Below are 23,427 nucleotides of genomic sequence, written 5' to 3'. Positions count from 1 at the left end.
CACAGGATCGGGATGAAATATGGAGCAGGATCGGGATGAAGCACTGGTGACACCAAATTGCTTTGATAGCCACCTTTTTCCTAATGGGACGGTAACTATTTGAATGTTCGCCGGTAACGAGGTAATCTTGCCCAGGAACCGAATCCTACGCTTCCTTGCTGGACCAGGCTAAGCGAGGGCTTGCCCGGTAACCTAACGCTTTTCTAAATTTCTGATTTACAATTCATCATTTAATGTATTGCTTTATGTACCTAAAAGCAATTCCACTGTGGCATGGTAGTATGTGACTAAACTGAATGACTGAGGAATTGATTGAATGATTTTGCACACATAAGCATGGACATTTGCACCCAAGGTGAAGTTAATTTATCACCAAAAAATTAATATTAGAAGGTTCCTCATATAATATTATTATATTTGTAAAATAGAACGACTCATCAGGGATCCTGGCTAGCTAGAACCATGTCATTTAACACATAGCAATGAATATGAATCTCATTTTCTCCACCATGCATGTCCTCAACATTCATGGTGCAGAATTTTCTGAATTCACTTGTGCCATTTAAGTGCATCACTCTGCAAGGGTTTCCTGAATCCATGACTACAAGCCTTTTCTCATTCTTGTGCACCTACACTCTTAAACAACGAGCCGACCACGCAGAAGCTACTCTTTGACGATGTGGAAGGAGCCTCTATTCTTCACAAAGATGTTGCACATGTGGACGATAGAGAGGACGGAGAAATCCCCGGGAGAGAGAGATAGATAGAGTTGGGTGGGGTGGGGGGGGGGGGTCCAAGAAGCTGTGGGGCTTGTTGAACTGCAGAAGCGCAGTGTCATATATGCGGGACCGCTCCCATCCTAGTGTGATCAATACAAATGATCATTTCTTTGACTACTTTTGGGGCACATATCTAACAAAATATGCGTTAGATATGATGGGTTGTGACAATTTCACACTATCCTGAATAACAATGTTTACTATATCAACAAAAATTTCAGAATTGCATTGTAGCAAAACCATTATGTGTTTCAATTTCCCTAGCACGTACGGACCATATAATACTTCAAAATATTTCTCTAGCCCGTCTGAATTCCATAACAGCAAGGCATGCGACACAAATATCATAATGGTCACATGCTCACATGTCAACGAGATCATCTTCATCCTCACTCTCATCATGGTCCTGGTCATCACAAGAACACCCAGCAGAGCCCCACTTAGCGCCACATCCATAGCAGAACTCAAAGTCACACCTGTACAATTTTGCAACCATCAATTTTTTAGCCATCAAAGACTTTCATGCAATAACGCCAACAACCTGTACCACTAAACAATTACTCCACAAAGAAAGCTTCTCTGGTTTGAGGTTAATAAAAAATATCTACACAAAATAACTCAAAAAAGCCATCCCAACAGGGCCTGTCATCCCTATCCCCTGCAATGCTCTGTTAACGAGCTCTTGCTTTTACGGTACCCAGTGATTTTTTAGCTGTTCCGAGTAAACTTCAATGAACGTGGACAAATTTTGGTTGCAATTCTGAACCCCGCATGCAGTCACCCGGAGAGGAGGAAGCGCAGCGCAATATTTACCTACAGATAATGTGAAGGCAGCCATCTCGTTTGGCCACGAAGAAGTCGCACTTGGGGCACCGCCTCCACTTCTTCTCTCTGGCCATCTCCATCAGCATCAGGTCCTCCCTGCTCCTGTCCCCTCTCTTGTACGCGGCGCAGTCGACGTCCGCGTGCCACGGCACGGCGCACTGGGCGCAGAACAGCCGCCTGCACACCTGGCACTCCGACTGCGTCACGGGCTTCCCACCATCACCCTCCTCGTCATCGTCCTCCTCCTCGTCGTCGTCGGCCACCATCATTTCCGAGCAGTCGGGGAAGGGGCAGTAGGTCCTGCGCGCCCCGACGAACATGGACTCGCACAGCGCGGCGCACCACCGCTCGAACACGTCGGCCGGGAGCGCGGCGCGGCACAGCTCCGGGTCGAGATTGCCGCCGCAGGACGCGTCCAGGCACCGCACGGCGGCGGCGGCGCCGGGACCGGACTCGAGCCTGGCGCGGACGTGGCCCGTGATGCACGCCCCGCAGAAGGCGTGCGCGCAGGCGCTGCCGCCGCGGTGGAACTCCGACGGCGCCGTCGGCTCCGCGCAGATGCTGCAGCAGAGGTGCTGCTGCTGCGCCGCCTTGCTGCCCGCGGCCTCCGCCATTGGATAGAGGTGCGGAGATTTTGATGCGTCGGCGTTGCTGACGGCTAATGCAGGCCGCCTCGACCGCTCCGATACTTCTTAGGTTTTGTTGGGATTTGAACGTTTTGAAGCGCTTCCTTCCGGAAATTCAGGAGCTTACCAGTTACCTTTTTTTTTTGAGAATCGCTTACCAGTACACCTGCTCCTCTAATCTGGAACGACTTTTTTTTTTGAGAAAAATCTGGACCGACTGGTGCAAATGCGATTCGTAACTCGGCCCCTTGGGATGTTTTGTTTCTCATGTGGCCCATCACTCGGCTCGTTGGTCACGCTCATTTAGAGTCATGGGCCATGTCTCGGGTGGACATTAAAATGCCCAAATGCGTCGCTTCAGTCACCTTCCAAATACCCCTAAAAAAAGTCACCTTCCAAACTACTCCATCAGCGCATAAAAGAAAAAAAAAACTCCATCAGCGTCCCTCCTATCCCTGTCCTACCGCTCTCAGACACTTTCTTACTTTGTTGCTACTACTAATGGTCTACATGTTTCCCTTCCTCTACATTCATGTGCCACACAAGCACTTGATCGTCTTAGCCAGAGCACACTATAGGTACGGCAAAATTTGTGTTTCATCACTTCCTTGCAATGAGCGGCATCAAGAAGCATGTTAAGCGTCGGAGGATCTTAATTATGTACTGGCCTTAGGTACCACCTTTTCTCAAGACGTTTTGGCCAAAAATAAACGCTATAGATCACATGCATCACAATAACTGCATCTCATGGGTACCAAAAGATAGGCATTCCATATATCTAACGAGATGATACCCCGCGCGTTGCTGCGGGAATTGCTTGTAACATACCTGAAGAAACAATCAACAACCCTCCATATTTGCAAAAAATGTGAAAGCAGAAGCGCTAAAATATAACGGAGTTGCAACAATCAAGAAAGGTCCAACCTGAAAAATTAATGTCTATTAGAACGGCCATGTGTGTAAACAAAACAAAACTAAAACAATGTTAATGTCTAATAGGAATATTAGTGCAGAAGAATTATCAAACGACAATCATAGCCGAACCACATAGAACTGGACAATTGTCCAATCTCAAAACAGAATTGGTAATTCTACAAGCAAACATATACCAATCAAAATAATGAAATCCATTTTAGTTAATCTAATCCATGAAAAATGATTAGATATGAAGAATTACCATCCAACTGTCAACTGGGCGAGGGCTTGAGACGAGGATATGTAGCTCAAAGAACCCATTCTCTGTTTGATTTGATAGTGAGAAAAGTATGTGTACATGACATACCCAGTGTTACTGAAAATAAAATGGCATGACAGTTCAATGGGCATGCCTTCAGCATACCTAAAGCTCGTATGTAGTACAACAACAGTGGCCAATGATCCAGTAATAATATACTCAAGAGATATGTAAGGTCAAGAAGGGAATTTACCTAAACAAAGTTGTTCCGGTGAGACACTGAGGCAAAACACAATGAGATAAAATAGCAGCTCATATAAAAAAATGACACGCACAGTATGCTAGCTTTTTTATTATACCATGGAACTTAATCCATTAAACAACAAAGAAAAACTGAAGATGATGCTAGCGGACATGCATCTACCACATGGCGCACGCAGAATATACATGCGACTTGACTTCAATCTGTTAATGCAATATAAGGAAGGAGAAGGAACAAACACTGAAGAGGAACACATTAACGGAAGCACACAAGGACTCGCCAGGCCACTGATGTCACATCTACCACTGAAGAGAAAATCTATGATGTATTGATGCTAGATGTACTGCTCCACCAACTGAGACAGTAGTGGTAGATAGAAATGTCAACCCCTAGCAGCGACTGGCAGGCTGAGCTTCGCCGCTCCTGCAGAGAGGATAGGAAGGGAAGGGGATACAGATGTCACATCACAACATCAAATCAAGCCACTCATAAAGTAAATCGAGAAAGAGGGAGAAGGAGAAGAGAGGCTCATGCTCTTGATCGGGTTAGGCTTATGCACTTGATGGCAGCAGCGAGGAGGCGGGGGAGGCGGCGGGCCTCAACGTGTGATAACCACTCCTCGGGGCCCTTGTAGCAGAGGAACAGGCGGCGCTCGTGGATGCCTTTCGTCCCGCGAGCTTCTCCTTCCCGAGCTCCTCCCACAGGAACGCGAACTCTTTTCTAGATCGGGAGCCGCGGCGGGGATGACTGCTTCCGGCGCGAGGAGGGCCCAGAGCAGAGTCGTGCGCAACTCAATGTTCTCGGTGGGCGGCGATGGATCCGCAGCTCCAACGGCGTCACATCTCGCAGGGAGGCGTCCAAGGGGAGTAACACCGGCGGACTTGACACAAGCGGACCAGTGGTCAGAGCCGGAGGAACACCCTCTTGTGTTAAGATTGTCGCCCAGCCGCCACAGCGTGAGGATTGGGGAAAGATTTATGGTGGGAAGAAACTGAAGTGCAGAGGAAGCGGTTCGGGCACATTCATTTGATGGGTAATCAATCGGGCAAATGAAGTGGAACTTGGTCTTTTTCCACCGCCGTGATGGAACCAGATCGATGGGTAATGAAACTGAAGGATGACGTGGCAGAAAGCTGACATGGACAGTCTGCATGTTCAGAGAATTGAAAATAGTGGGGATCAACTTTTTAAGAATATAAGATTAAGGACAGTATAACCGCACCTAAACCAAGCTCCCACAGCGATTTGCGTTTTCGGCCATTCGTTTTCCCGATCTGGGACTTCCTGGCCGTCCAATTTCGTGCGCGTGGCGATCTGTTCCATGATCTGTGTTAACTGGTCCGGCTGTCCTGTGGGCTGCTGTTCCACGGGCCGAAACGGCCGTCTCTGGTGCATTGGGCCTCGGCGAGCCGGTAGCCCATTCGAAGGAGGGAGGCCTACGAGCGACCGCGCGAGGGTCCATCCACACACTCGCGAACCCTAATCCAATCCCGATCGAAACCGCGTCGACTCCACTCCGGTCCCCAATCCCAGTCGAGCAGCCGGTGCCGCCAGGATGGGATCGAGTCCATCCGGTCTTTCCCAGCGACCAGAGGAGAGGAGCAGCCGATGCGGCCGATTCCAACCATTGAAGACGAAGTGAGGGATGGGATCGAGTCCCCAGCGACCGGAGGAGCAGGATTCGGGTCGAGGCAACCAATCCAGCGCGTGACAGAATCATGATGCGTGTGAAGAAAGGTGGCGGCGAGGGAGATAATGAGACTGGCGAACATGGTACACAATGACATTGAACGAGTTTTACCATAGTTGCTATTGCAGGTTAATACTTATTTTTTCGTATTCTTTTGGTATCATGAGTTAAGAATTATTTTTTTCGACCATGATGATGGTTTACGAATGATGTGTTGGAAATATGCCCTAGAGGCAATAATAAAAGCATTATTATTATATTTCCTTGTTCATGATAATTGTCTTTATTCATGCTATAATTGTGTTATCCGGAAATCGTAATACATGTGTGAATAACAGACACCAACATGTCCCTAGTAAGCCTCTAGTTGACTAGCCCGTTGATCAACAGATAGTCATGGTTTCCTGACTATGGACATTGGATGTCATTGATAACGAGATCACATCATTATCATGATGTGATGAACAAGACCCAATCCTAAACATAGCACAAGATCGTATAGTTCGTTTGCTAGAGTTTTTCCAATGTCAAGTATCCTTTCCTTAGACCATGAGATCGTGTAACTTCCGGATACCGTAGGAGTGCTTTGGGTGTACCAAACGTCACAACGTAACTGGGTGACTATAAAGGTATACTACGGGTATCTCCGAAAGTGTTTGTTGGGTTGACACGGATCAAGACTGCGATTTGTCACTCCGTATGACGGAGAGGTATCACTGGGCCCACTCGGTAATGCATCATCATTATGAGCTCATAGTGACCAAGTGTCTGGTCACGGGATCATTGCATTACGGTACGAGTAAAGTGACTTGCCGGTAACGAGATTGAACAGTATTGGGATACCGACGATCGAATCTCGGGCAAGTAACATACCGATTGACAAAGGGAATTGTAATACGGGGTTGCTTGAATCCTCGACATCGTGGTTCATCCGATGAGATCATCGAGGAGCATGTGGGAGCCAACATGGGTATCCAGATCCCGCTGTTGGTTATTGACCGGAGAGTCGTCTCGGTCATGTCTGCATGTCTCCCGAACCCGTAGGGTCTACACACTTAAGGTTCGGTGACGCTAGGGTTGTGAAGATATGTATATGCAGTAACCCGAATGTTGTTCGGAGTCCCGGATGAGATCCCGGACGTCACGAGGAGTTTCGGATAGTCCGGAGGTAAAGAATTATATATAGGAAGTGCTGTTTCGGCCATCGGGACAAGTTTCGGGGTCACCGGTATTGTACCGGGACCACCGGAAGGGTCCCGGGGGTCCACCGGGTGGGGCCACCCATCCCGGAGGGCCCCATGGGCCAAAGTGGGAAGGGGAACCAGCCCATAGTGGGCTGGTGCGCCCCCCTAGGCCCACCCCATGCGCCTAGGGTTGAAACCCTAGGGGTGGGGGGGCGCCCCACCTTGCCTTGGGGGCCACTCCAGCCCTGGCCGCCGCCCCCCCTAGGAGATCTCATCTCCTAGGGCCGGCGCCCCCCCTAGGGGAGCCTATATATATGAGGGGGAGGGAGGGGGCAGCGCACCTTGAGTCTGGCGCCTCCCTCTCCCCTGCTACACCTCTCTCTCGTAGTATAGGCGAAGCCCTGCTACTGTGACGCCCTGCATCCACCACCACGCCGTCGTGCTGCTGCTGGAGCCATCTTCCATCAACCTCTCCTTCCCCTTGCTGGATCAAGAAGGAGGAGACGTCACGCTGACCATACGTGTGTTGAACGCGGAGGTGCCGTCCGTTCGGCGCTAGGATCTCCGGTGATTTGGATCACGTCGTGTACGACTTCCTCATCCCCGTTCTTTGAACGCTTCCGCGCGTGATCTACAAAGGTATGTAGATGCAATCCATCACTCGTTGCTAGATGAACTCATAGATGGATTTTGGTGAAACCGTAGGAAGATTTTTGTTTTCTGCAATGTTCCCCAACATGATGCAACTAAAGTCATATTTATAGTTGTACGACAACTATAAATGATTTTCAGGTTTGTATTCCATTATAGTTTTTAATTCAATTTTCTAGCAAATCGACTTTGGGTTTGAATTCATTATGTATGTTAATCTTCACTTTCTTTTGAATGTTACATGTCCACCGCTATCTATTTCTCTCAACATGCAAGCAATGCCACATAATCGCACACCATGCATGTGAAAAGGTCCACCCCCACTACCATATGTCTGTCAACATGCAAGCATGGCACTTCATCATGACATATGCATAAAAAAAGAACCATCTCAACATGCAACCATACATGAGAAATCTCATTCTATTATGCTATGTATACAATAAACATTTTACAACTATATAGTAATCAAACATAATAAATTATATGTATTTTTAATTTTAACCTTTTATATCATTCAATTATTCATGTTTCATACAACGAATCACATTGAAATATGTTGCAAAATATTCCCGCAACAACGTAACATATCACAACCGTTACTTCTTTGTAACCATAATTACAATCATCTCAGGTTATCTAGCTAGTGTTTGTTATTATTGATGAATCAATAAGAACCAGTGAATTGCATAAGCAATAGATTGGAAACACATCCTAGCAAATTACACATCATGCATGCAAGTTTGTCTAGATTTGTGTAGTTAATTTGGTCATTGTATTTAAATATTTTATTTATATCATCTAATAATCAAAGGATAAAATAGCACAAGTTGTGAACTAACTTAGCCATAGGTGATCATGTGAGCACTGAATTTTCGACGGTGGCATTGCTGGATAGAAAGATGGCCGAGGTGCATGTAGTATGGTTGAAAGTGCTAGGATAAATTCACTCTCGACTTACTACCCCACCACGAGCGAACGGGTGAAAGGTCCATCCAATTTGCTTATATCATGGACTACGTGCACATTCATGAATCATACCAAGAATTTGCTTGTACATGCATCCACATGGAAGATACTATCAGAATAATAGGAGATCTACGAATTACACAAAAAATACAAATAATACCCGCTCAATGCATTTGTCAATCTATAAATAGATTCTATCACCACAAATATATTCCAATATATATAATTTTTCGGAGTCACAACTTATTTTAGTACACCGTTTGTAAGTTTTAGTTGCGCCTTTTTTTAAGACATCGTCGAAATGCGCCTATAGTACTTTTACTACTCCAATGCAATTTTACTGCCAAATATTATTTTATCAAAACAAAACATAATCGCAAAATCTTTATAATATATCTAATTCACAACCTCTCTATATTGATCTGATGGAAACATAATATGTGCCCAATTGAAAAAAAAATGTGTTACTATCATGCATCGTTTATATTTAACTATAAAACACTTAAAGATATCGGAGACTACCACAAATAGTGGAACATTCAATTTTGAATATTATGATTTAAATTATTCATGAAAAGTAAAGATTATCACATTTGTAATATAAACTACAGTAAAACGCTTTGCATGTTCTTATCTGTAACTTAAGACAAGGTGGGTCATCAAAATAGTATATAGAGAAACTGCTAGTTGGCCTGTAGTTAGTAGCACTATCACAAATTTGGCGATGCTTGTTGTGTGATAATTGCTGAAATTAATGTAAAAGGTACAAATATCACCGCATCCATATAATTAACTAGATTTATTGAAGATGAAGTAAGACATGAAACATGCCAGATACATATACATGCATAATCACAAATAGTTCTCTCACAAGTATGAGTGAACCCAATACATAATCTGACTAATATTATTTTGCACTGTTCAAGATATCTTCCGATATTCCGATAAATCGGCGATTTATCGTTTACCGTTGTCTGACCGATAAGATAAATCGGCCGATAAATCAACCGATATGGTGATAAATCGGCCGATATGCCGATAAACTGGCCGATTTACCCCTTATCATAGGTCGACCGATAAGTTCCCGATAAGCGATATCCCCAACATTGTTATTTTGTTACCTATGAATATGAAAACCAAATAAATGAACGTCTATATATCAGTGAACAATACAAAATCCGCTAAAGTAGCTATTTGATGCATGTGTACATTATTCATTATAAATTCTAAGATTCAGGTGCCATTATTTAATACTACAATGCTGAATGGAAATTTTCATCACTCATTGAACATTATATGACTGGAATGTAGTTTTGCATACTTGATTTGGGCTTGGTTTGATGTTACCTTTATGTGTGTAAATACTACTACTGGATTCTTTGTGATTGGTCTGATGATTTCTGAGGAGAAAACACTATTAAAAGAGTGGCATAATAATATAAATATAGAAGGAGTATCAAATGGCTTGAGAGGTTCATCTTACACTTACGACACCCAATTTCAAATGTATGCCCTTGGATCGATGGTACTAGCTTAAGGGATATGGTAAGGTACATATACCAATGTTACCCTTCATTTATTTCCATGAATATCACATTTTAATCCTAAACATTATAAGTTCTAGAATTGTAGCATCAGCTATATATAAAATGATTGAGAGGCTAAATAAAGACAAATGAGCAATTGAATATGCATTGAGATTGTAGAATCGCCGTTTGGACCAAAGACAAAAGTTACTTATCTTTCTATTGGAGGAAGAGTTTGAATAATGTAAACAATAAATGATTAAGATGTTGCACACGCATGCATGTCCACGGGGAACTCTTCTACTCGCCATACATAGGCCTAGTCCAGGTTCCAGCCCACTAGGCAGCCAAAGTAGTATCACAACTTCCGCAAACCCTATTCGGCGCCGCTGCGCCGGTGACAGGTCTTTGCGAAAACCGGCGGACACTCCCTTCCCTCATGAGCTTGGCCCATTTAACGTTTTTTTCAAGTTTCATTGCTTTGTCGCACGTGCAATTTCTGTTCTTCGTTTGGCCCATGCGCAATTCGAACTCAACCGGTTCTGTGAAGCTTCCGGCCAGTTTAGGGAACCTTCGGACCTTTCTTTCTCTCTTTTTTAGTGTGGTTTTTATTCGATTTCTTCTTACCTTTTTCTTTTTTTCCTTTTTTAAAATATATGAAGTTTTTTCAAATTCAAAAACTTTCTTCAAAATCAGTAACTTTTTCACAAATTCGTACAACTTTTTTTGAAAAAATTGTGAGTATTTTTTCCTTAAAATTGTGAAGTTTTTTCACTCAAATAGGTGAACTTTTTTCAAATTGGCGGACATTTTTTTTCCAAATTTATGAACTTTTTCCCTCAAAATCATGAGTTTTGAAGTCATTTCTTCGAATTCACGAACTTTTTTGAACTCATGAACTTTTTCGAGTTCTTGAACTTTTTGAATCTCGCAAACTTTTTCAAGTTTGTGAACTTTTTTTAAACCCACAAACTTTTTTTTAATTCATGAACTTGTTTTGAGTTTATGAACTTTTTTAAAACCATGTTTTTTAATTTGTGAACATTTTTAATTCCTGAGTTTTTTATTTAAAAATCCTCAAAAATTCAACGGTGAACAGACAACTGGGCAACGGTGGTCCGGTCAGCTACGACCTGAGAACCGGAATCGTTGTTCCAATCTAGTGCTTGCCTCCATCTATGGGCCTGCCCATTAGGTGTGTGCGTGAGCGTGGGTTACTCTCCCTTGCACTTAAGGCGTCGTCCTCATCATGCTCATATACTATTTCGGTTACCCAAAATGCACAAGTTTGAGAAAACTTACTATGCAGTGGCGGAACTTGATCAAAACTATAAGAGGGGCTATCCCATGTAGGAGGTGATATTCAATCAAAGATTGGGCAAAGCTCTATCATTCCTGCCTAATTATGTGCTAATAATCTAACAAAACTACACTAGCTGCGGGGCAATGGCACAGGTTGGCCGTTGGGAAGCTCCGCCACTGTTCATCCGGACAATTTTTTCTTACATGAGTCTACCAAAGGATGATTTTCTTTCCTGAGTCTACAAAAGAATGATAACGACAATGTGTTCAAACATATCTTAAGCTCCTTATCTATACCACAAAAAAAACTGTTCCATGTATGAAAATTTGCGAGTACAAAAGTTTTGCGCTAATGTGCATTTGGTGTTTCCATCTTAAGCACCTTATTTTTTTTCCGAGCTGTCAAGCACCTTATAGCTGGAGAAAAGGAACTTCGTTCTTGTCAAAATCTGATTATATACGTTGCTTGGGGTGACAAAGCACACGATCACATGCTTCATCTTTATGCGCGCGGAAACTCCACTTGGCTGTGATTGATCGTTGAGCTCATTTGTTTTCTTGACGCCTTGACGGCATCCTCGTTCAAGGTCGATCACGGTGACCCCGGGAAAAATAAGGTCGGAGATCACGTGACGTGAGCATCTTGTGACAGGAACGATGAGCTGGAGATGTCCCCCCAAAATAGATTATCCATGGAGTCCACTGTAGAGGGACGGGCCAAGCGCGCGCAAGTCGCGCCGCGCCACAGTGACTTGGACGTCGGCAAAGGCGTCATCTGCTACCGGCATGGTGATCATGCTGCATCATGCACAAGATCGAACGGCGTCCGAGCGCGTCGCGCTGGAACTTGATTTGTTTTGGACGCTGGAACTCGATTTTACGAACGTTCGGTATGGAAATTTCTGGATTCGATTGCGAACGAGGAATGCCGATCGGTAGGTTAATTACCGACGCCCATTCATGATATGTAGCCTCAGAAAACTTGCTAATAGGCTGTGGGTCTGTGTGTGTGGGGGGGTGGGGGGGTAGCACTGGTAGCTATGTAGACAGTCTTAGGGAATCTGTGTTATCTAATCTTAGGATGAGATTAGAGTTGTCGTTGGCGAGATCTGTGTTATCTAATCTATTATTTTATTTTTGCAGTGAACTGTGTTACCTAATCTGGGGGGCGTATAGCACTGGTAGCTATGTAGAAAGACAGTCTAGGGAATCTGTGTTATCTAATCTTAGGATGAGATTAGAGTTGTGGTTCGCGAGATCTGTGTTATCTAATCTTTTTTATTTTTTTGCAGGGAACTGTGTTACCTAATCTGGGGGCTTATAGCACTGGTAGCTATGTAGAAAGACAGACTTAGGGAATCTGTTTTATCTAATCTTAGGATGAGATTAGAGTTGTGGCTGGCGAGATCTGTGTTATCTAATCTGTAAACTTTTGTAAAGCTACCTATGTGCACTTTGTCTAATAATACGAGCATATTACAACCTGGGCTGCCAGACCGTGTAGTGTTTCGTCGGTTCGAAGAAGGGAAAGGTTACAAGTCGGAATCGATGAGGTTTTCCCTCCAATCCATAGGGTCGAATGTAGTGGTGTCAGCTGACACCAGTAAGCTGATCTGGCTCCGTTAGCAAGTGTGAGGAAGATGCTGCGTAACTGCTCATGACTACAACAGCTGTTCGTATTCCATGATTAGCTAGTAGCAATGTATATCAACAAAACAAATAGCCTAGCCCTTGCCTAGCTAGGCATTGTAAACGGAGGATCCAAAGTTCCAAACACACCTACTGGATCCAAAAAGACTCCCGCAAAATAAAACAAAAAGTTGAACGATTTACCATCTATCTGCAAAGACGAATCAGCGTGATGCAGCGGCACCTACTCCCCTTTAGGGATGAAAATGGAGCAGAAACAGACGGAATGAGTGCTATCATATTTGTTTTCATATTATTTTGCAGAAACGAAACGGAATACAGTAACCCCGTAAATGAATACAGATCATACACGGAAACAGAAGTGGTCATTTACCGGAACTTAAACCCCCTTGAATCATAGAGAAATACACATAAAAACAAGCAAATTTAAAGAATTGTTATCATGGCTACAAAATAATATGATTATGTCAGCAAGTTAGAGTAGTATTGTAGTAGTACTGAACAATTGCGTATAGAGTTTGGTTGAGTACATGTGTGGTTGTAGAAGTTGGGCCTCAAATGATCTCTTTTGCTCATTCTGCTCAGTGTGTCATTGTATGTTGTTTGGTGGTTGGGCTACAAAGCAATCATAGGCCTGTAGTAAAAACAGAAATTCCATATTCACGGAAACGGAAAGTTTCATTTCCATGTCTGTTCCACCAGAAATTACCGTTCCATTTTTGTTTCCGTTTCCGTATAAAAAAATTCATTTTCATTTCCGTTTTGCAAATTTTCGTTTCCGTTTTCACATTTTCTCTTTGTTTCCATTTTTCCTCCCAAGGAGCGAAAACTTTTCACTCCATTTTCATCCCTACTCCCCTTTAACTGCCAATCCAATGTGGGGGAAGGAAAAAAATTGTTTAACCGTGGCATCTCAACTGAACCGGCTGAATAACCAGAGTTAGCTATAGAACCAGATCAGTTAGATTAGAGGGTAAGCATACCCAAAAAAGGTTTGGAGGGGATTTGTCCCAAACTGGAAAGTTGAGGGGAATATAAGAAAACTAATCTCCCTTAGTATAGGAATATAAGAGCATCTACAGGCAAATCTGACCCCCATATGTGGATCGGTTAGTTTTCGGTCGTGCATGTCCCTACCAGCCTACGAGGTTCTAAGGGTGTGGTGCATAGCTCAGTTGATTGATGACACCTTGGGACATCTTGGCTCCTCGATTTCCATGATGGAGACAATAGTGGAGAAGGTCATGGTGGCCGAGATCGGAGGATCAATTACACGGACGGAGTCTTGGAGGCGATGGAGTGAGATAGGTGTTAGATGACTCTCAGAAGCAGCAGTGATAAGTCATAAGTGGGGCGGCAACACTGGAGGATTTCATCTTTGCTGGTACTCCTCAGGTGCCGAGTCATGACTTTCAGGGTGAAAACCTAAGATCTGGCCTTCATTAGTTGTCCCTGGCGATTACCTTGCTGAAGGAATTGTTTTGAGAGCACGGACTTTCTCCAGGTGAAAACCTAAGATCTTGGCTTGGGCAATGACGACGCTTCTGCATTTTTCCCTTCTTGGAGGCGCTGCTTTTGGAGACCTTTTATGTTTTTCCGGTGTTGTATTTAGTGCTGCTGTTGAGAGGAGTTGATCGTTGTGGCGTGACCTTTGGTTTTATTCATTTCTTTTTATTTTCTCCTTTGGTTGTGTAAATCCCGGATGTCTTGGTGACATCTAGTAGGTGCAAAGACTGGGTGTAATTAGTATCTTCGCGATATTAATATATTCTCTTTGTAGAAAAAAACTCCATGGACACGACCGAGCATGTCCGCGCACACTGATCGGTTACGCTTTAAATTTGCTTCTCTGCATCCAAGTCTCTCGTATTTCACTAAATCCATACAAACCATGTAAAATACATCTACTTAATACGACACCCTAGCTACGATTCCTCGTCGGAGATGTCCACGACGTCGGTGCCGGGCGCCGGGTGGACGGGCGTGTAGGAGGGCTCCGGCTCCTCGACCTCATGCATGTATCCGAGCATCTCATCTTCCTCCGCAGCGTGCTCCGTCTCCATCTCATGTCGACGACGACGTCTGGCCTCCTCATCGGACTCCGAGCGGAGGGAATCAAGGATGACCTGGTGCTCCGTCTGCGGATCTGCATCCCCAACGTCCCTCACATCCTCCTTCGGCTCCTTCTCCTCCTCCTCAACCTCATCCTCCTCCTCTAAGTCCTTCTCCGGATCCACTACATCCGGAGGTAGCCCCGCGGCAATCCGGGCTTCCCACCTTGCTCGGATCTGCTCAAGGAGCTGCAGCCGTCTCTCCAGCGTCAGATATGGGTAGCTCCTTACCAGGCGGCCTGGGGCATATGGCTACTAGTGGTGACACGCGGGGAGCGGAAAGTGGCGGCCGCGGCGGACGGGAGGGGCAAAATGTGGAAGGGTAGGGTTTCAGTGCCGGTAGTCGGTTTAAATAGTCGGACTAGGCAGTACGCACCCTGCTGGAAGCGGCGCCATGTGGCGCCATCGTTCCGACGGAGGAGACGAGTTTCGGACCGCCTGGTTTCGGAGTGTTTTCTTGTGGGACCCGGCATCAGTCCAACGTGGCGGACGTTCCTAGGTGCGCCTGTGCGCCCCCATATCGACCCCATATTTGGGATGGATATGAGGAGTGCCTGTCAGGCAGGATGTTTGAGCCCGTTTGAGGAACCTGTCTAGGTTGCATTTTCGTGACCGGTCAGTGACCGGGATGTTCACCCCAACTAGACACCCTACGCGCCCGTCCATACCGGGAAAATAAACCTATGTACTATGACACCTTAGCTATGATTGATCGTTGGAGATGTCAACAACATTGCTACTGAGCGTTGGGTGGACGGGCGCGTATGGGGCTGATTTGGAGTGCCTGGCTGTAGATGCTCTAAAGAAGCTTGATCTGGCCAAGTCTTGCCAAGCCTGATTCTATGTATCTTGGATAGATCTCGCGTCATATGCTTCATCTTTACGCGGAAACTCCACATGGTTCTGATTGTTGAGCTCATTTGTTTACTTGAGGGCATCTTTCTTCGAGGTCAAAGTGAGCATCTTGTGACAGGAAAGCAAAACTGGAGATGCCAGCCTAAAATAGGTGATAATAATGCACTAGAGGCTGAGTTGCAAGTGTGCAAGGAGGGTCTGGCCTTTGCACTGCAGCAAACGTCCCACCCATTCAGGTAGAGATGGATTGTGCCGTGGTGGTCACGATGCTGCAAGCGAACACAATGGACCGGTCGAAGCTTGTGACCATAGTAAAGGAAATCAATGACGCTGCAAGACAATAACGAGATTGTGATCACGCCGGTTAGCCGGACTCAGAATAAAGGCATCTATGTTGATTTTTCTCTCTCCAAGTCAAGCTATTACTAGAGTACTAGTGAGCCTCATAAAAAAAATAGAAAGTAGACTCCCATCATACATGCATATCTACTCTTCACTTAAACTTTTTCAACTTTATGCACTGGATCACATTTTTTCTCCTCAAACACCCGCCTCCTGTAAAGGATCCCTCATCCCCATCTGAGTCTACTATTTCTAACATCTGACTCTACATGGCCTGCGGAGCATCACACTTGGGCTATGCATTATATATGCCCTTAGCGGCCTACGAGCATGGTACCCCTCGCACTGCATTTTTATTGCGATGAGGTATGGTTGACGTATTCAAACTTTGTAAGAACGATGATCCACCTTTAATACAATCTCCTATTCCCATGCAAAAAGGGGGCAAAAAGGTATGGTATTGCGGCAGTTGAGGCGGCCTGCTCCGCATTGGCGGCCCATCGTAATGGGTAAGGGTTGGCTTCTTCGGATCTGGAGCTATGCATGTGGGTGGTGCGTGTGGCGGTGGGTTTGTGGCCCCCGCCGCCATGCATGTGGTTGGTTGTTGTCTCGATCGTGACTCGTGAGGGCGGCGAGGTGGGAGGCATGGGAGGTGTTCATGGGACGGGTGTTGGTGTCTTGACGCTCCTGTCCAGATTTCGACCTCGTCTTCATCGACTCACTCTGATGTGCTGCGACTGGTGGGTCTTTAGGTTGTAAGTGGTATGTGGTCGGGTGAAATCCATGCTCGATAGTGTCGATGCTGGTGAGGGCAATGCTCGTGAACGTTGTTCCTTCTTTGAAGACGTCTCCGTGGCCTGCGCACCTCCACCTCCAGCTTCGGGTAAAAACCCTTGGGCCGTCCTTTCGGTTTGGGTAGTGGCAACGTTCTTTCCTTCTTGAAGAGGCCCTTCTAGGGTCCTTGATCCTTCTCAGCGGGTTGGCGTGGTGTGGTTCTCGGACGTGGAAGCCGTGTTGTTGGTGTAGGGTGGCGTGCGTCGGTGATCATGCTTGGAGTCTCTTATGTGGTCTGGTTTGCAAATATATTGTTAGAGGAATTCCAAATATCTTTGGTGTGCTGGTGAGCTTTCTACCATCCAAATATTGTTTGTCAGCTCCTTTTATGGAGCAGGGTGCCCCCTTCGGTGACAGGCGATGGTACAACGGCGTGGTCCTACCATCTCGAAGCTGACAAAGGATTCTTCACCGCAATGCTACGGACTGGCATTTGTTGGATCACGCCAAGTCCAACCCTAGACCCCAAATCCTCCGGTTTCGCCCGTTTGAGGCAAAACACGGCCTAATGGGCATACTCAAATGAACAAAGTGGCACGCAGACGTCCGTTTTTTATTCGTCCTAACCCCAAACGCGGAGCAAATTTGGGCCACAAATGAGGCAATCCGGACACACACGGACACTCCCGTCGCTCTTGTCGTCCGCCTGGTGCCCGCCCTGGTCCCACAAACCAGCGATTGAATCACTCTGCCCCGCTTGCCCCCACTGGCCGCCGCCGCATGCCGTTCCCCCGTCCCCGCCTCCCAGCTCCAGCGCGCGTAGGAGCGGTGGGTTCACTGCTCTAGCACGGGGCGAGCTCGCTGCTGCTACTGCCTCCATCTGTGCGCGTGGGTGCGGGATCCCTCCCGTCATTGAGGCCGCCACCGACGGTGACAACACGCCTCGCCTCGTGGCCATACAGACCTTGTCGTCCGGCGATAGCGGGTGGTTCAGCTGCAACAAGGAGCCGAGCGCGTACAACATCCGCAGCGTCGACGGTTGCGAGGCGGAGACGACGCTCGTGACATCCACGACAACGGAGACCTCGTCGGGGGTGAGCGGGAGCTCCGGCGGCTGCGGCGGAGGCGGTTGTGACCTGAAGCTTCGCGGTGGTGAAGCGCACGGACGACCCTTGGGCCGACTTGAGGCGGTCCATGGCAGAGATGGTGGTGGGCCGCGGCATCTACGACGCCGTCGGGCTCGAGCGCCTGCCGCGGTGCTTCCTGGTTCTTCTTGCGTTATCTCTACCCTCTCTGGCTTTCTCACAACTGAACTTGCACCACATCCATATACATGGCAAGTAAGATTAGATCCCGCCTCTAACCACTGATAATAGAATCCTGACTCTTTCTCTTATTAATGACCTTGTTCGGTTTTTTTTTTTTGCGAGGAATGACCTTGTTCGTTGACTCGTGATTTTGCATCAAATGGATACGAACACCTAAGTTTCCGTCGGTTTCAAATTACTCAAAATTTTAGGTTTGTCCTAACTCCTAAGCCTACTTTCAATGCATTGTTGCTTACATGAAGTGCTAAGTGCATTAAAAACCTTAGCAATCGTGCTAGGTGCTTAGCTTTTGTAGCTAAGCTTCTCTCATTGAACTCTTTAAGAATTAAACTCCATCATCTATTGGTTGAAAGTCATTTTGCATTGATCCACGCACTTAGCACCGTTTCCTTTTGGGATTATCATAATGTTCTCTCTCCTCTCTAATTGCTTTGCCGCATCACTTTCTTGCCTATGTGACATACTTAGCACCTGTACACCGTGGAGCACTGGGAAGGGCCTAAGTCAAACTTCAATTTTTTTTAAAAAAAACACCAATCGGTTTCCGTCTTTGCATCTCGACCGTTGGATCATAATCCAATGGCCCATACTCCATCTTCCTCCTCCAACAGTCAATGTTCTTCTTCCTCCTCCATGTAACACCATCCGGACCAACTGCTCCCCCTCCCCTCGCGCCTCGCCACTATCCCCTAGCCTTCCCCGTAAACCTCTTTTGGTACCAATTCTGGCGAGGCCGCACCCTCCTACGTACTCGAACAAGTCAACCCTCAGATTGGCCTCCATCCACGATGCCACCACATCGGCGATTGATCCGGATCATTCCTGGTCGAGGTCTCATTGGTGTCCCCGTGAAGATGTCGTCTTTGGCCTCACGGCTTCGCACTAATTCAATTGATGCGAAAGAAATTTTCAAGCAAGTGAGGATTAGCAAAATTGATGTCTATAGCATCAAATAGATGTTGGTGTATTTTTCATTGAGTCGATCGAACTTAAAAATATAGTATGTCCTAGGAGGATTTTTTTAAAAAAGAAGGTCATCCCTCGGCCTCTGCATCCGAAAGATGCATGCGGCCATATTATTAAGCAAGTGCAACAAAAAACAAAGTCTGTAATATGAAGTACAGCTCACAAACGGAGCACAAAGTCCTTGCCATAGCTATACATCCTTGCCTAGCTAGTTAATAGGCATTAATGTAAACAGAGAATCCAAAGTTCCAAACACACAAGCAAGTCTTCCAACCGGAGATATGACTGAATCTGGAGTTTCTACAGACCTTTATTGTTGTTCTCATTTCATGGCCGCCGACGTCTCCTGGCATGCATCGATGACTCTTTGGCTCATGCTTCTACAAGCTACTGGATTTTATAAAGTTTGCCATCCCAAGGCAGAGGCCCAGAGGTTTGCATGAGGAAAAAGACTTCGGCACCCTCAAAGCTCTAAGTGTAAAAAAAAAATCGGCAGGGGTGTGTTTGTAAGGTCCCGTTAAGCTTAATATATGGCCTAGGCCTTTTCGCCAAAAGAAATATTATGTAGTAAAGTTAAACGATTTACCATGCCCGTGAAAATATGAATCAGCACACGCTCCCTTGATTCGCAAAAAAAAGGCAGCACCCACCCCCCCTCGTAGTGCTGGCCCACAAGTCAGATAGACAAACAGCCTCTTCAAAAACCCATCGGTCGACCGTTCCAGTCGCGCACAGAGCAGTAGCTAGCTGCACGTCCGCGACTGCGAAGAAACAAACAGCCTAGCTGCACATCCGCGACCGGCGATGCTCCCTTACGCAACGGCGTCCGACGCGGAGGCGGCGCTGAGGCGCGCCATGACGCGCGCCGAGGCAGCGTGGTTCCGGTACACGGCGGCGAAGGCGGACTACTACCTTTACTACCACACTGTCGCCGTCCTCCTTGCCGTCTACACCCTGCTGCCGCTCATGCTCGCGCTTCTCGAGCTCGGCGCGCCGGCCGTCGCCCTGCGGTACAAGCTGCAGCCCCGGGGCGCGCGGCTGTCGCCGGCCGGCTTCCTCCGCTGCTACACGGACACCGCGCGCTTCTTGCTCCCCCTCGCCGCCCCTGTCCAGCTGCTGTCCTATCCTGCGGTCAAGGTTTGTACACACTATCATTTTGTGGAGCTCCTGGTACAGTGCTGTCTACTGTCACTTTGACTCTGCGAGTTAGACGTTGATTGGTGTGCGCCTCATGTCATCAGATGTTGGGGATCCGGATGGGGCTGCCGCTGCCGTCGGCGGGGGAGATGGCGGCGCAGCTGCTCATGTACCTGCTTGTGGAGGACTATCTCAGCTACTGGGTCCACCGGCTGATGCACACCAAGTGGTGCTACGACAACATCCACCACGTCCACCATGAGTACACTGCACCCAACGGCTTCGTCGCGCCATACATGCACTGGACCGAGGTGCTCATCCTCACCGTCCCCACCGTCGTCGGCCCGGTGATCGCGCCTTGCCACATGATCACCTTCGGCATCTGGTTTGTGATAGTGGCTATTTCGGCCATCGAGACCCACTGCGGGTAATATATACTCTTTTCATGCTGGAAGAGAAGCACTTTTCAGTAAGAGAATATGTTCTCTATGGAGTATATATAAATGGATTCTTATTTCCAAATTCAGGTACAACTTCCCGTTCAACCCGACAAAGCTTATCCCGTTCTGGGGAGGAGCAGAGTTCCACGACTACCACCACTACTTGGGATGGAACTGCCAGAGCAACTTTGCAACTGTGTTCACGTATTGCGATTATCTGTACGGGACAAATAACGTATGCTTCTTGTTACCTGCACAAACTTCTCAATTTGCAATCAGTTAAGCTCTCTTTTGCAGAAAATTAAACACTACTATTTGTTTTGGCTGTAGGCCTTCAGACGCCACAAGGCAGGCCAAGCAAAGGTATACTTGTTGTTCCCCACATGACGCCATTACATTTTTTAAATTAAAAAACTGACAGTTTAGCGTGGATGTATATACCTTATTTTTCACTTAATTTACTCAATGGATAGCTGAAGATGGTGTCGGAAAAGAATGTCGAGAAATGAAGGAGAAAATTGAGTGAAAGAAGACTAAGCATTACATACCTTCAGATGATATGCTCCGTAGGATCATTCTGATCGATCCTGGCTCGTGATACTGTGCCCTGCTCGTGATATGTATGATATTCATATACAGTGCGTCAGCAATTAGAACACGGGCATATCTATGTTATCTTCCAACATTGATCATTTACTTACTGTTTAGCTTGTGTACTTCCCGGTTGTCATGACGGACAGTTAAAATGATTTGGTTAAGCTTATCGTAATAATATATTAATACCAGTGGCTTCTTTGTATGGCGGTACAATGTGGTTGTATGAGATTTTGGTCTAGGAACAGTAAAACGGGTAAACAATAATTATGTGGCACGCTTTATAGTATTGGAATTTGTTTGTCATTCATTATTATTTACATATTGGGAATAATTGTACTTTATTATTTCACAAAAAATGTACTTTATTGGTATTTATCATAATATTTTCTTAGTACTGAAAAAAAACCGCAAAAAAAGAAAGAATATCATACGATGTGATGAACTATTCTTTTTGACCCCCAACTGTGGAATTTCTTCGCACAGAATTTTTATAAATTTAATATAAAAAATTATGTACAGGGAAAAAAAGAAAAGCTAGATATATTTACAGTTTAATAAATCCATTTTGGTTGCATGTATTATACTATACCACCTCCATTCCTTTTACGTACGTTCCTATAGGAAGATGACTTGGATTTTGGGGAAATATGTTTGACAACCACTATTTCTAACTTCGCATTTGTGAAATAAAATAGTTATGGTACGGGAGAAGGTTTTCCACATAAATCTACTATAACAATTTTGTGACTGGAATAATTCTAGAACAATACCTCACTAGTACAGAATATTGCTTTGGAGGTGGTTCTCGCCTTCGCGGATATTGCCAATCGGCAGATTTGCCTTCCATTTGTAGGCAAATGTCACTAATACCTCATACTATCGGATGTAGTTTTAAAACTCCCTCCAATACTTCCTACCGCGGGTGGTTTCGGTGTAAGAACCACTTCTAGTAATTTTAAACTGAACGAAAACAGGGAATATGTGTGTCATGATAACAAATTAAACATAAACAGTTCTTTTTTCTATTAAAAAATCTGAAGATTGTGCGTCAACTTGATCTTTACAACGAAAGATGGAGGGCAAAATCGTGTATAATTTGCTCATCAGTACTTGCATGCGAATGGTGCACATCTGCAAACTTCTGTGTAATGTTTAAAATAGATGTGTGCGACATTACTTTATGCACATGCCATTGGAGTTCCATTGACTTTATGAGTGCAGGTCATTTCATATCATCAACCAACTCGTATTTACTCCTCTTGCGCTGCTCTCGATTCATATTTGTGTCCATAATATGCATCCTCATCATGTGCATTCAGTCGCGCCTTCTTCCCTGATTCCCCTTTTGCGAGAGCAATGGTAAATAGATTCAGCAAGGAGACATAGACGGGCGTCATCTATAAGGAATACAATGTATAGACTGTAAGTTTCATATAGTACGCGAAGTGATAAGGCAATAGCTACTACACATATCCTTGATCTCTCCCATATATATCTTGTTAGATAGATTTACATGTGTTGTTGAACCTTTGAGTAAGCGTTGGTGCTCGTGCATGCATGATACACTCAAACGACATCGTTTTTTCACCGTAAGTAATCTTGGAATGGGCGGTATGAGGAAAAGAGGCATGACTTCCATCCTTGCATCCATTTACTATATTGGAGCACTTAGTGACATGGAGCCATAAATCATTAGCAATATTGCAAGGTACGGTGTCTATCAGCCCATCAGTGATAGTGTCAAGGATACCAACGTATTAAACAAGGATGTTTCGATAGTACAAGATGAACCAAAGTGTAACCTTGTCTAGAACGTCCAAAGTTTGATGATTGACCAAAAAACACAACAATGGTCAACGGTGATCAAGGATAATATGTTGCCTTATACTATCATTTAGTTGTGTCTCCTTGAAATTCACTATATGAAACCAATTTTTTGGTTAAAATTGATACTGCTTAGTGATTCTTCACAAATAAGTTCATGGTAATCTCCCCGCGAGTAAGACTAACACAAAATTGGGGTAGAGTGTTTTTGTACATAATGTAGGATTTTACATGGTTATGTATTGTGACTTGCACCTATGCATTAATTTTTTGTATAGATGTAGAGTAGCGATGAGATTACATAGTTTAAGAGGACACGACAGGTTCCGAATTGAAATTTTGAGCCCACTGATGTGAACAGTTAAACTTTATACCAAAGAGCAATCAGTGTACTCCTTTCAAAGATCACTTCCAC

General features: G+C 45.3%; 2 protein-coding genes across 2 annotated transcripts; one reads left to right on the top strand and one right to left on the bottom strand.

The window, feature by feature from the left end:
- Nucleotides 1-924: 924 nt before the first annotated feature.
- LOC125506040 (E3 ubiquitin-protein ligase RSL1-like) lies at nucleotides 925-2,273 on the bottom strand. The gene is made up of 2 exons (XM_048670923.1): nucleotides 1,593-2,273; nucleotides 925-1,255 (listed from the first exon to the last, which is right to left on the bottom strand). Exons 1-2 carry the CDS (start codon nucleotides 2,216-2,218, stop codon nucleotides 1,141-1,143), a joined length of 741 nt encoding a protein of 246 aa, XP_048526880.1. The 5' UTR covers nucleotides 2,219-2,273; the 3' UTR covers nucleotides 925-1,140.
- Nucleotides 2,274-19,727: 17,454 nt separating this feature from the next.
- Nucleotides 19,728-21,390, top strand: LOC125510783 (very-long-chain aldehyde decarbonylase GL1-10-like). Its single transcript, XM_048676047.1, has 5 exons — nucleotides 19,728-20,151; nucleotides 20,256-20,578; nucleotides 20,679-20,826; nucleotides 20,922-20,954; nucleotides 21,065-21,390. Exons 1-5 carry the CDS (start codon nucleotides 19,819-19,821, stop codon nucleotides 21,098-21,100), a joined length of 873 nt encoding a protein of 290 aa, XP_048532004.1. The 5' UTR covers nucleotides 19,728-19,818; the 3' UTR covers nucleotides 21,101-21,390.
- The last annotated feature ends 2,037 nt before the right edge of the window (nucleotides 21,391-23,427 follow it).

The sequence above is a fragment of the Triticum urartu genome, chromosome 5, assembly GCF_003073215.2.
Source record: "Triticum urartu cultivar G1812 chromosome 5, Tu2.1, whole genome shotgun sequence".
Lineage (NCBI taxonomy): Eukaryota > Viridiplantae > Streptophyta > Magnoliopsida > Poales > Poaceae > Triticum > Triticum urartu.
The sequence above is the reverse complement of the archived record's forward strand: the minus strand, read 5'-3'. Positions and strand labels throughout refer to the sequence as shown.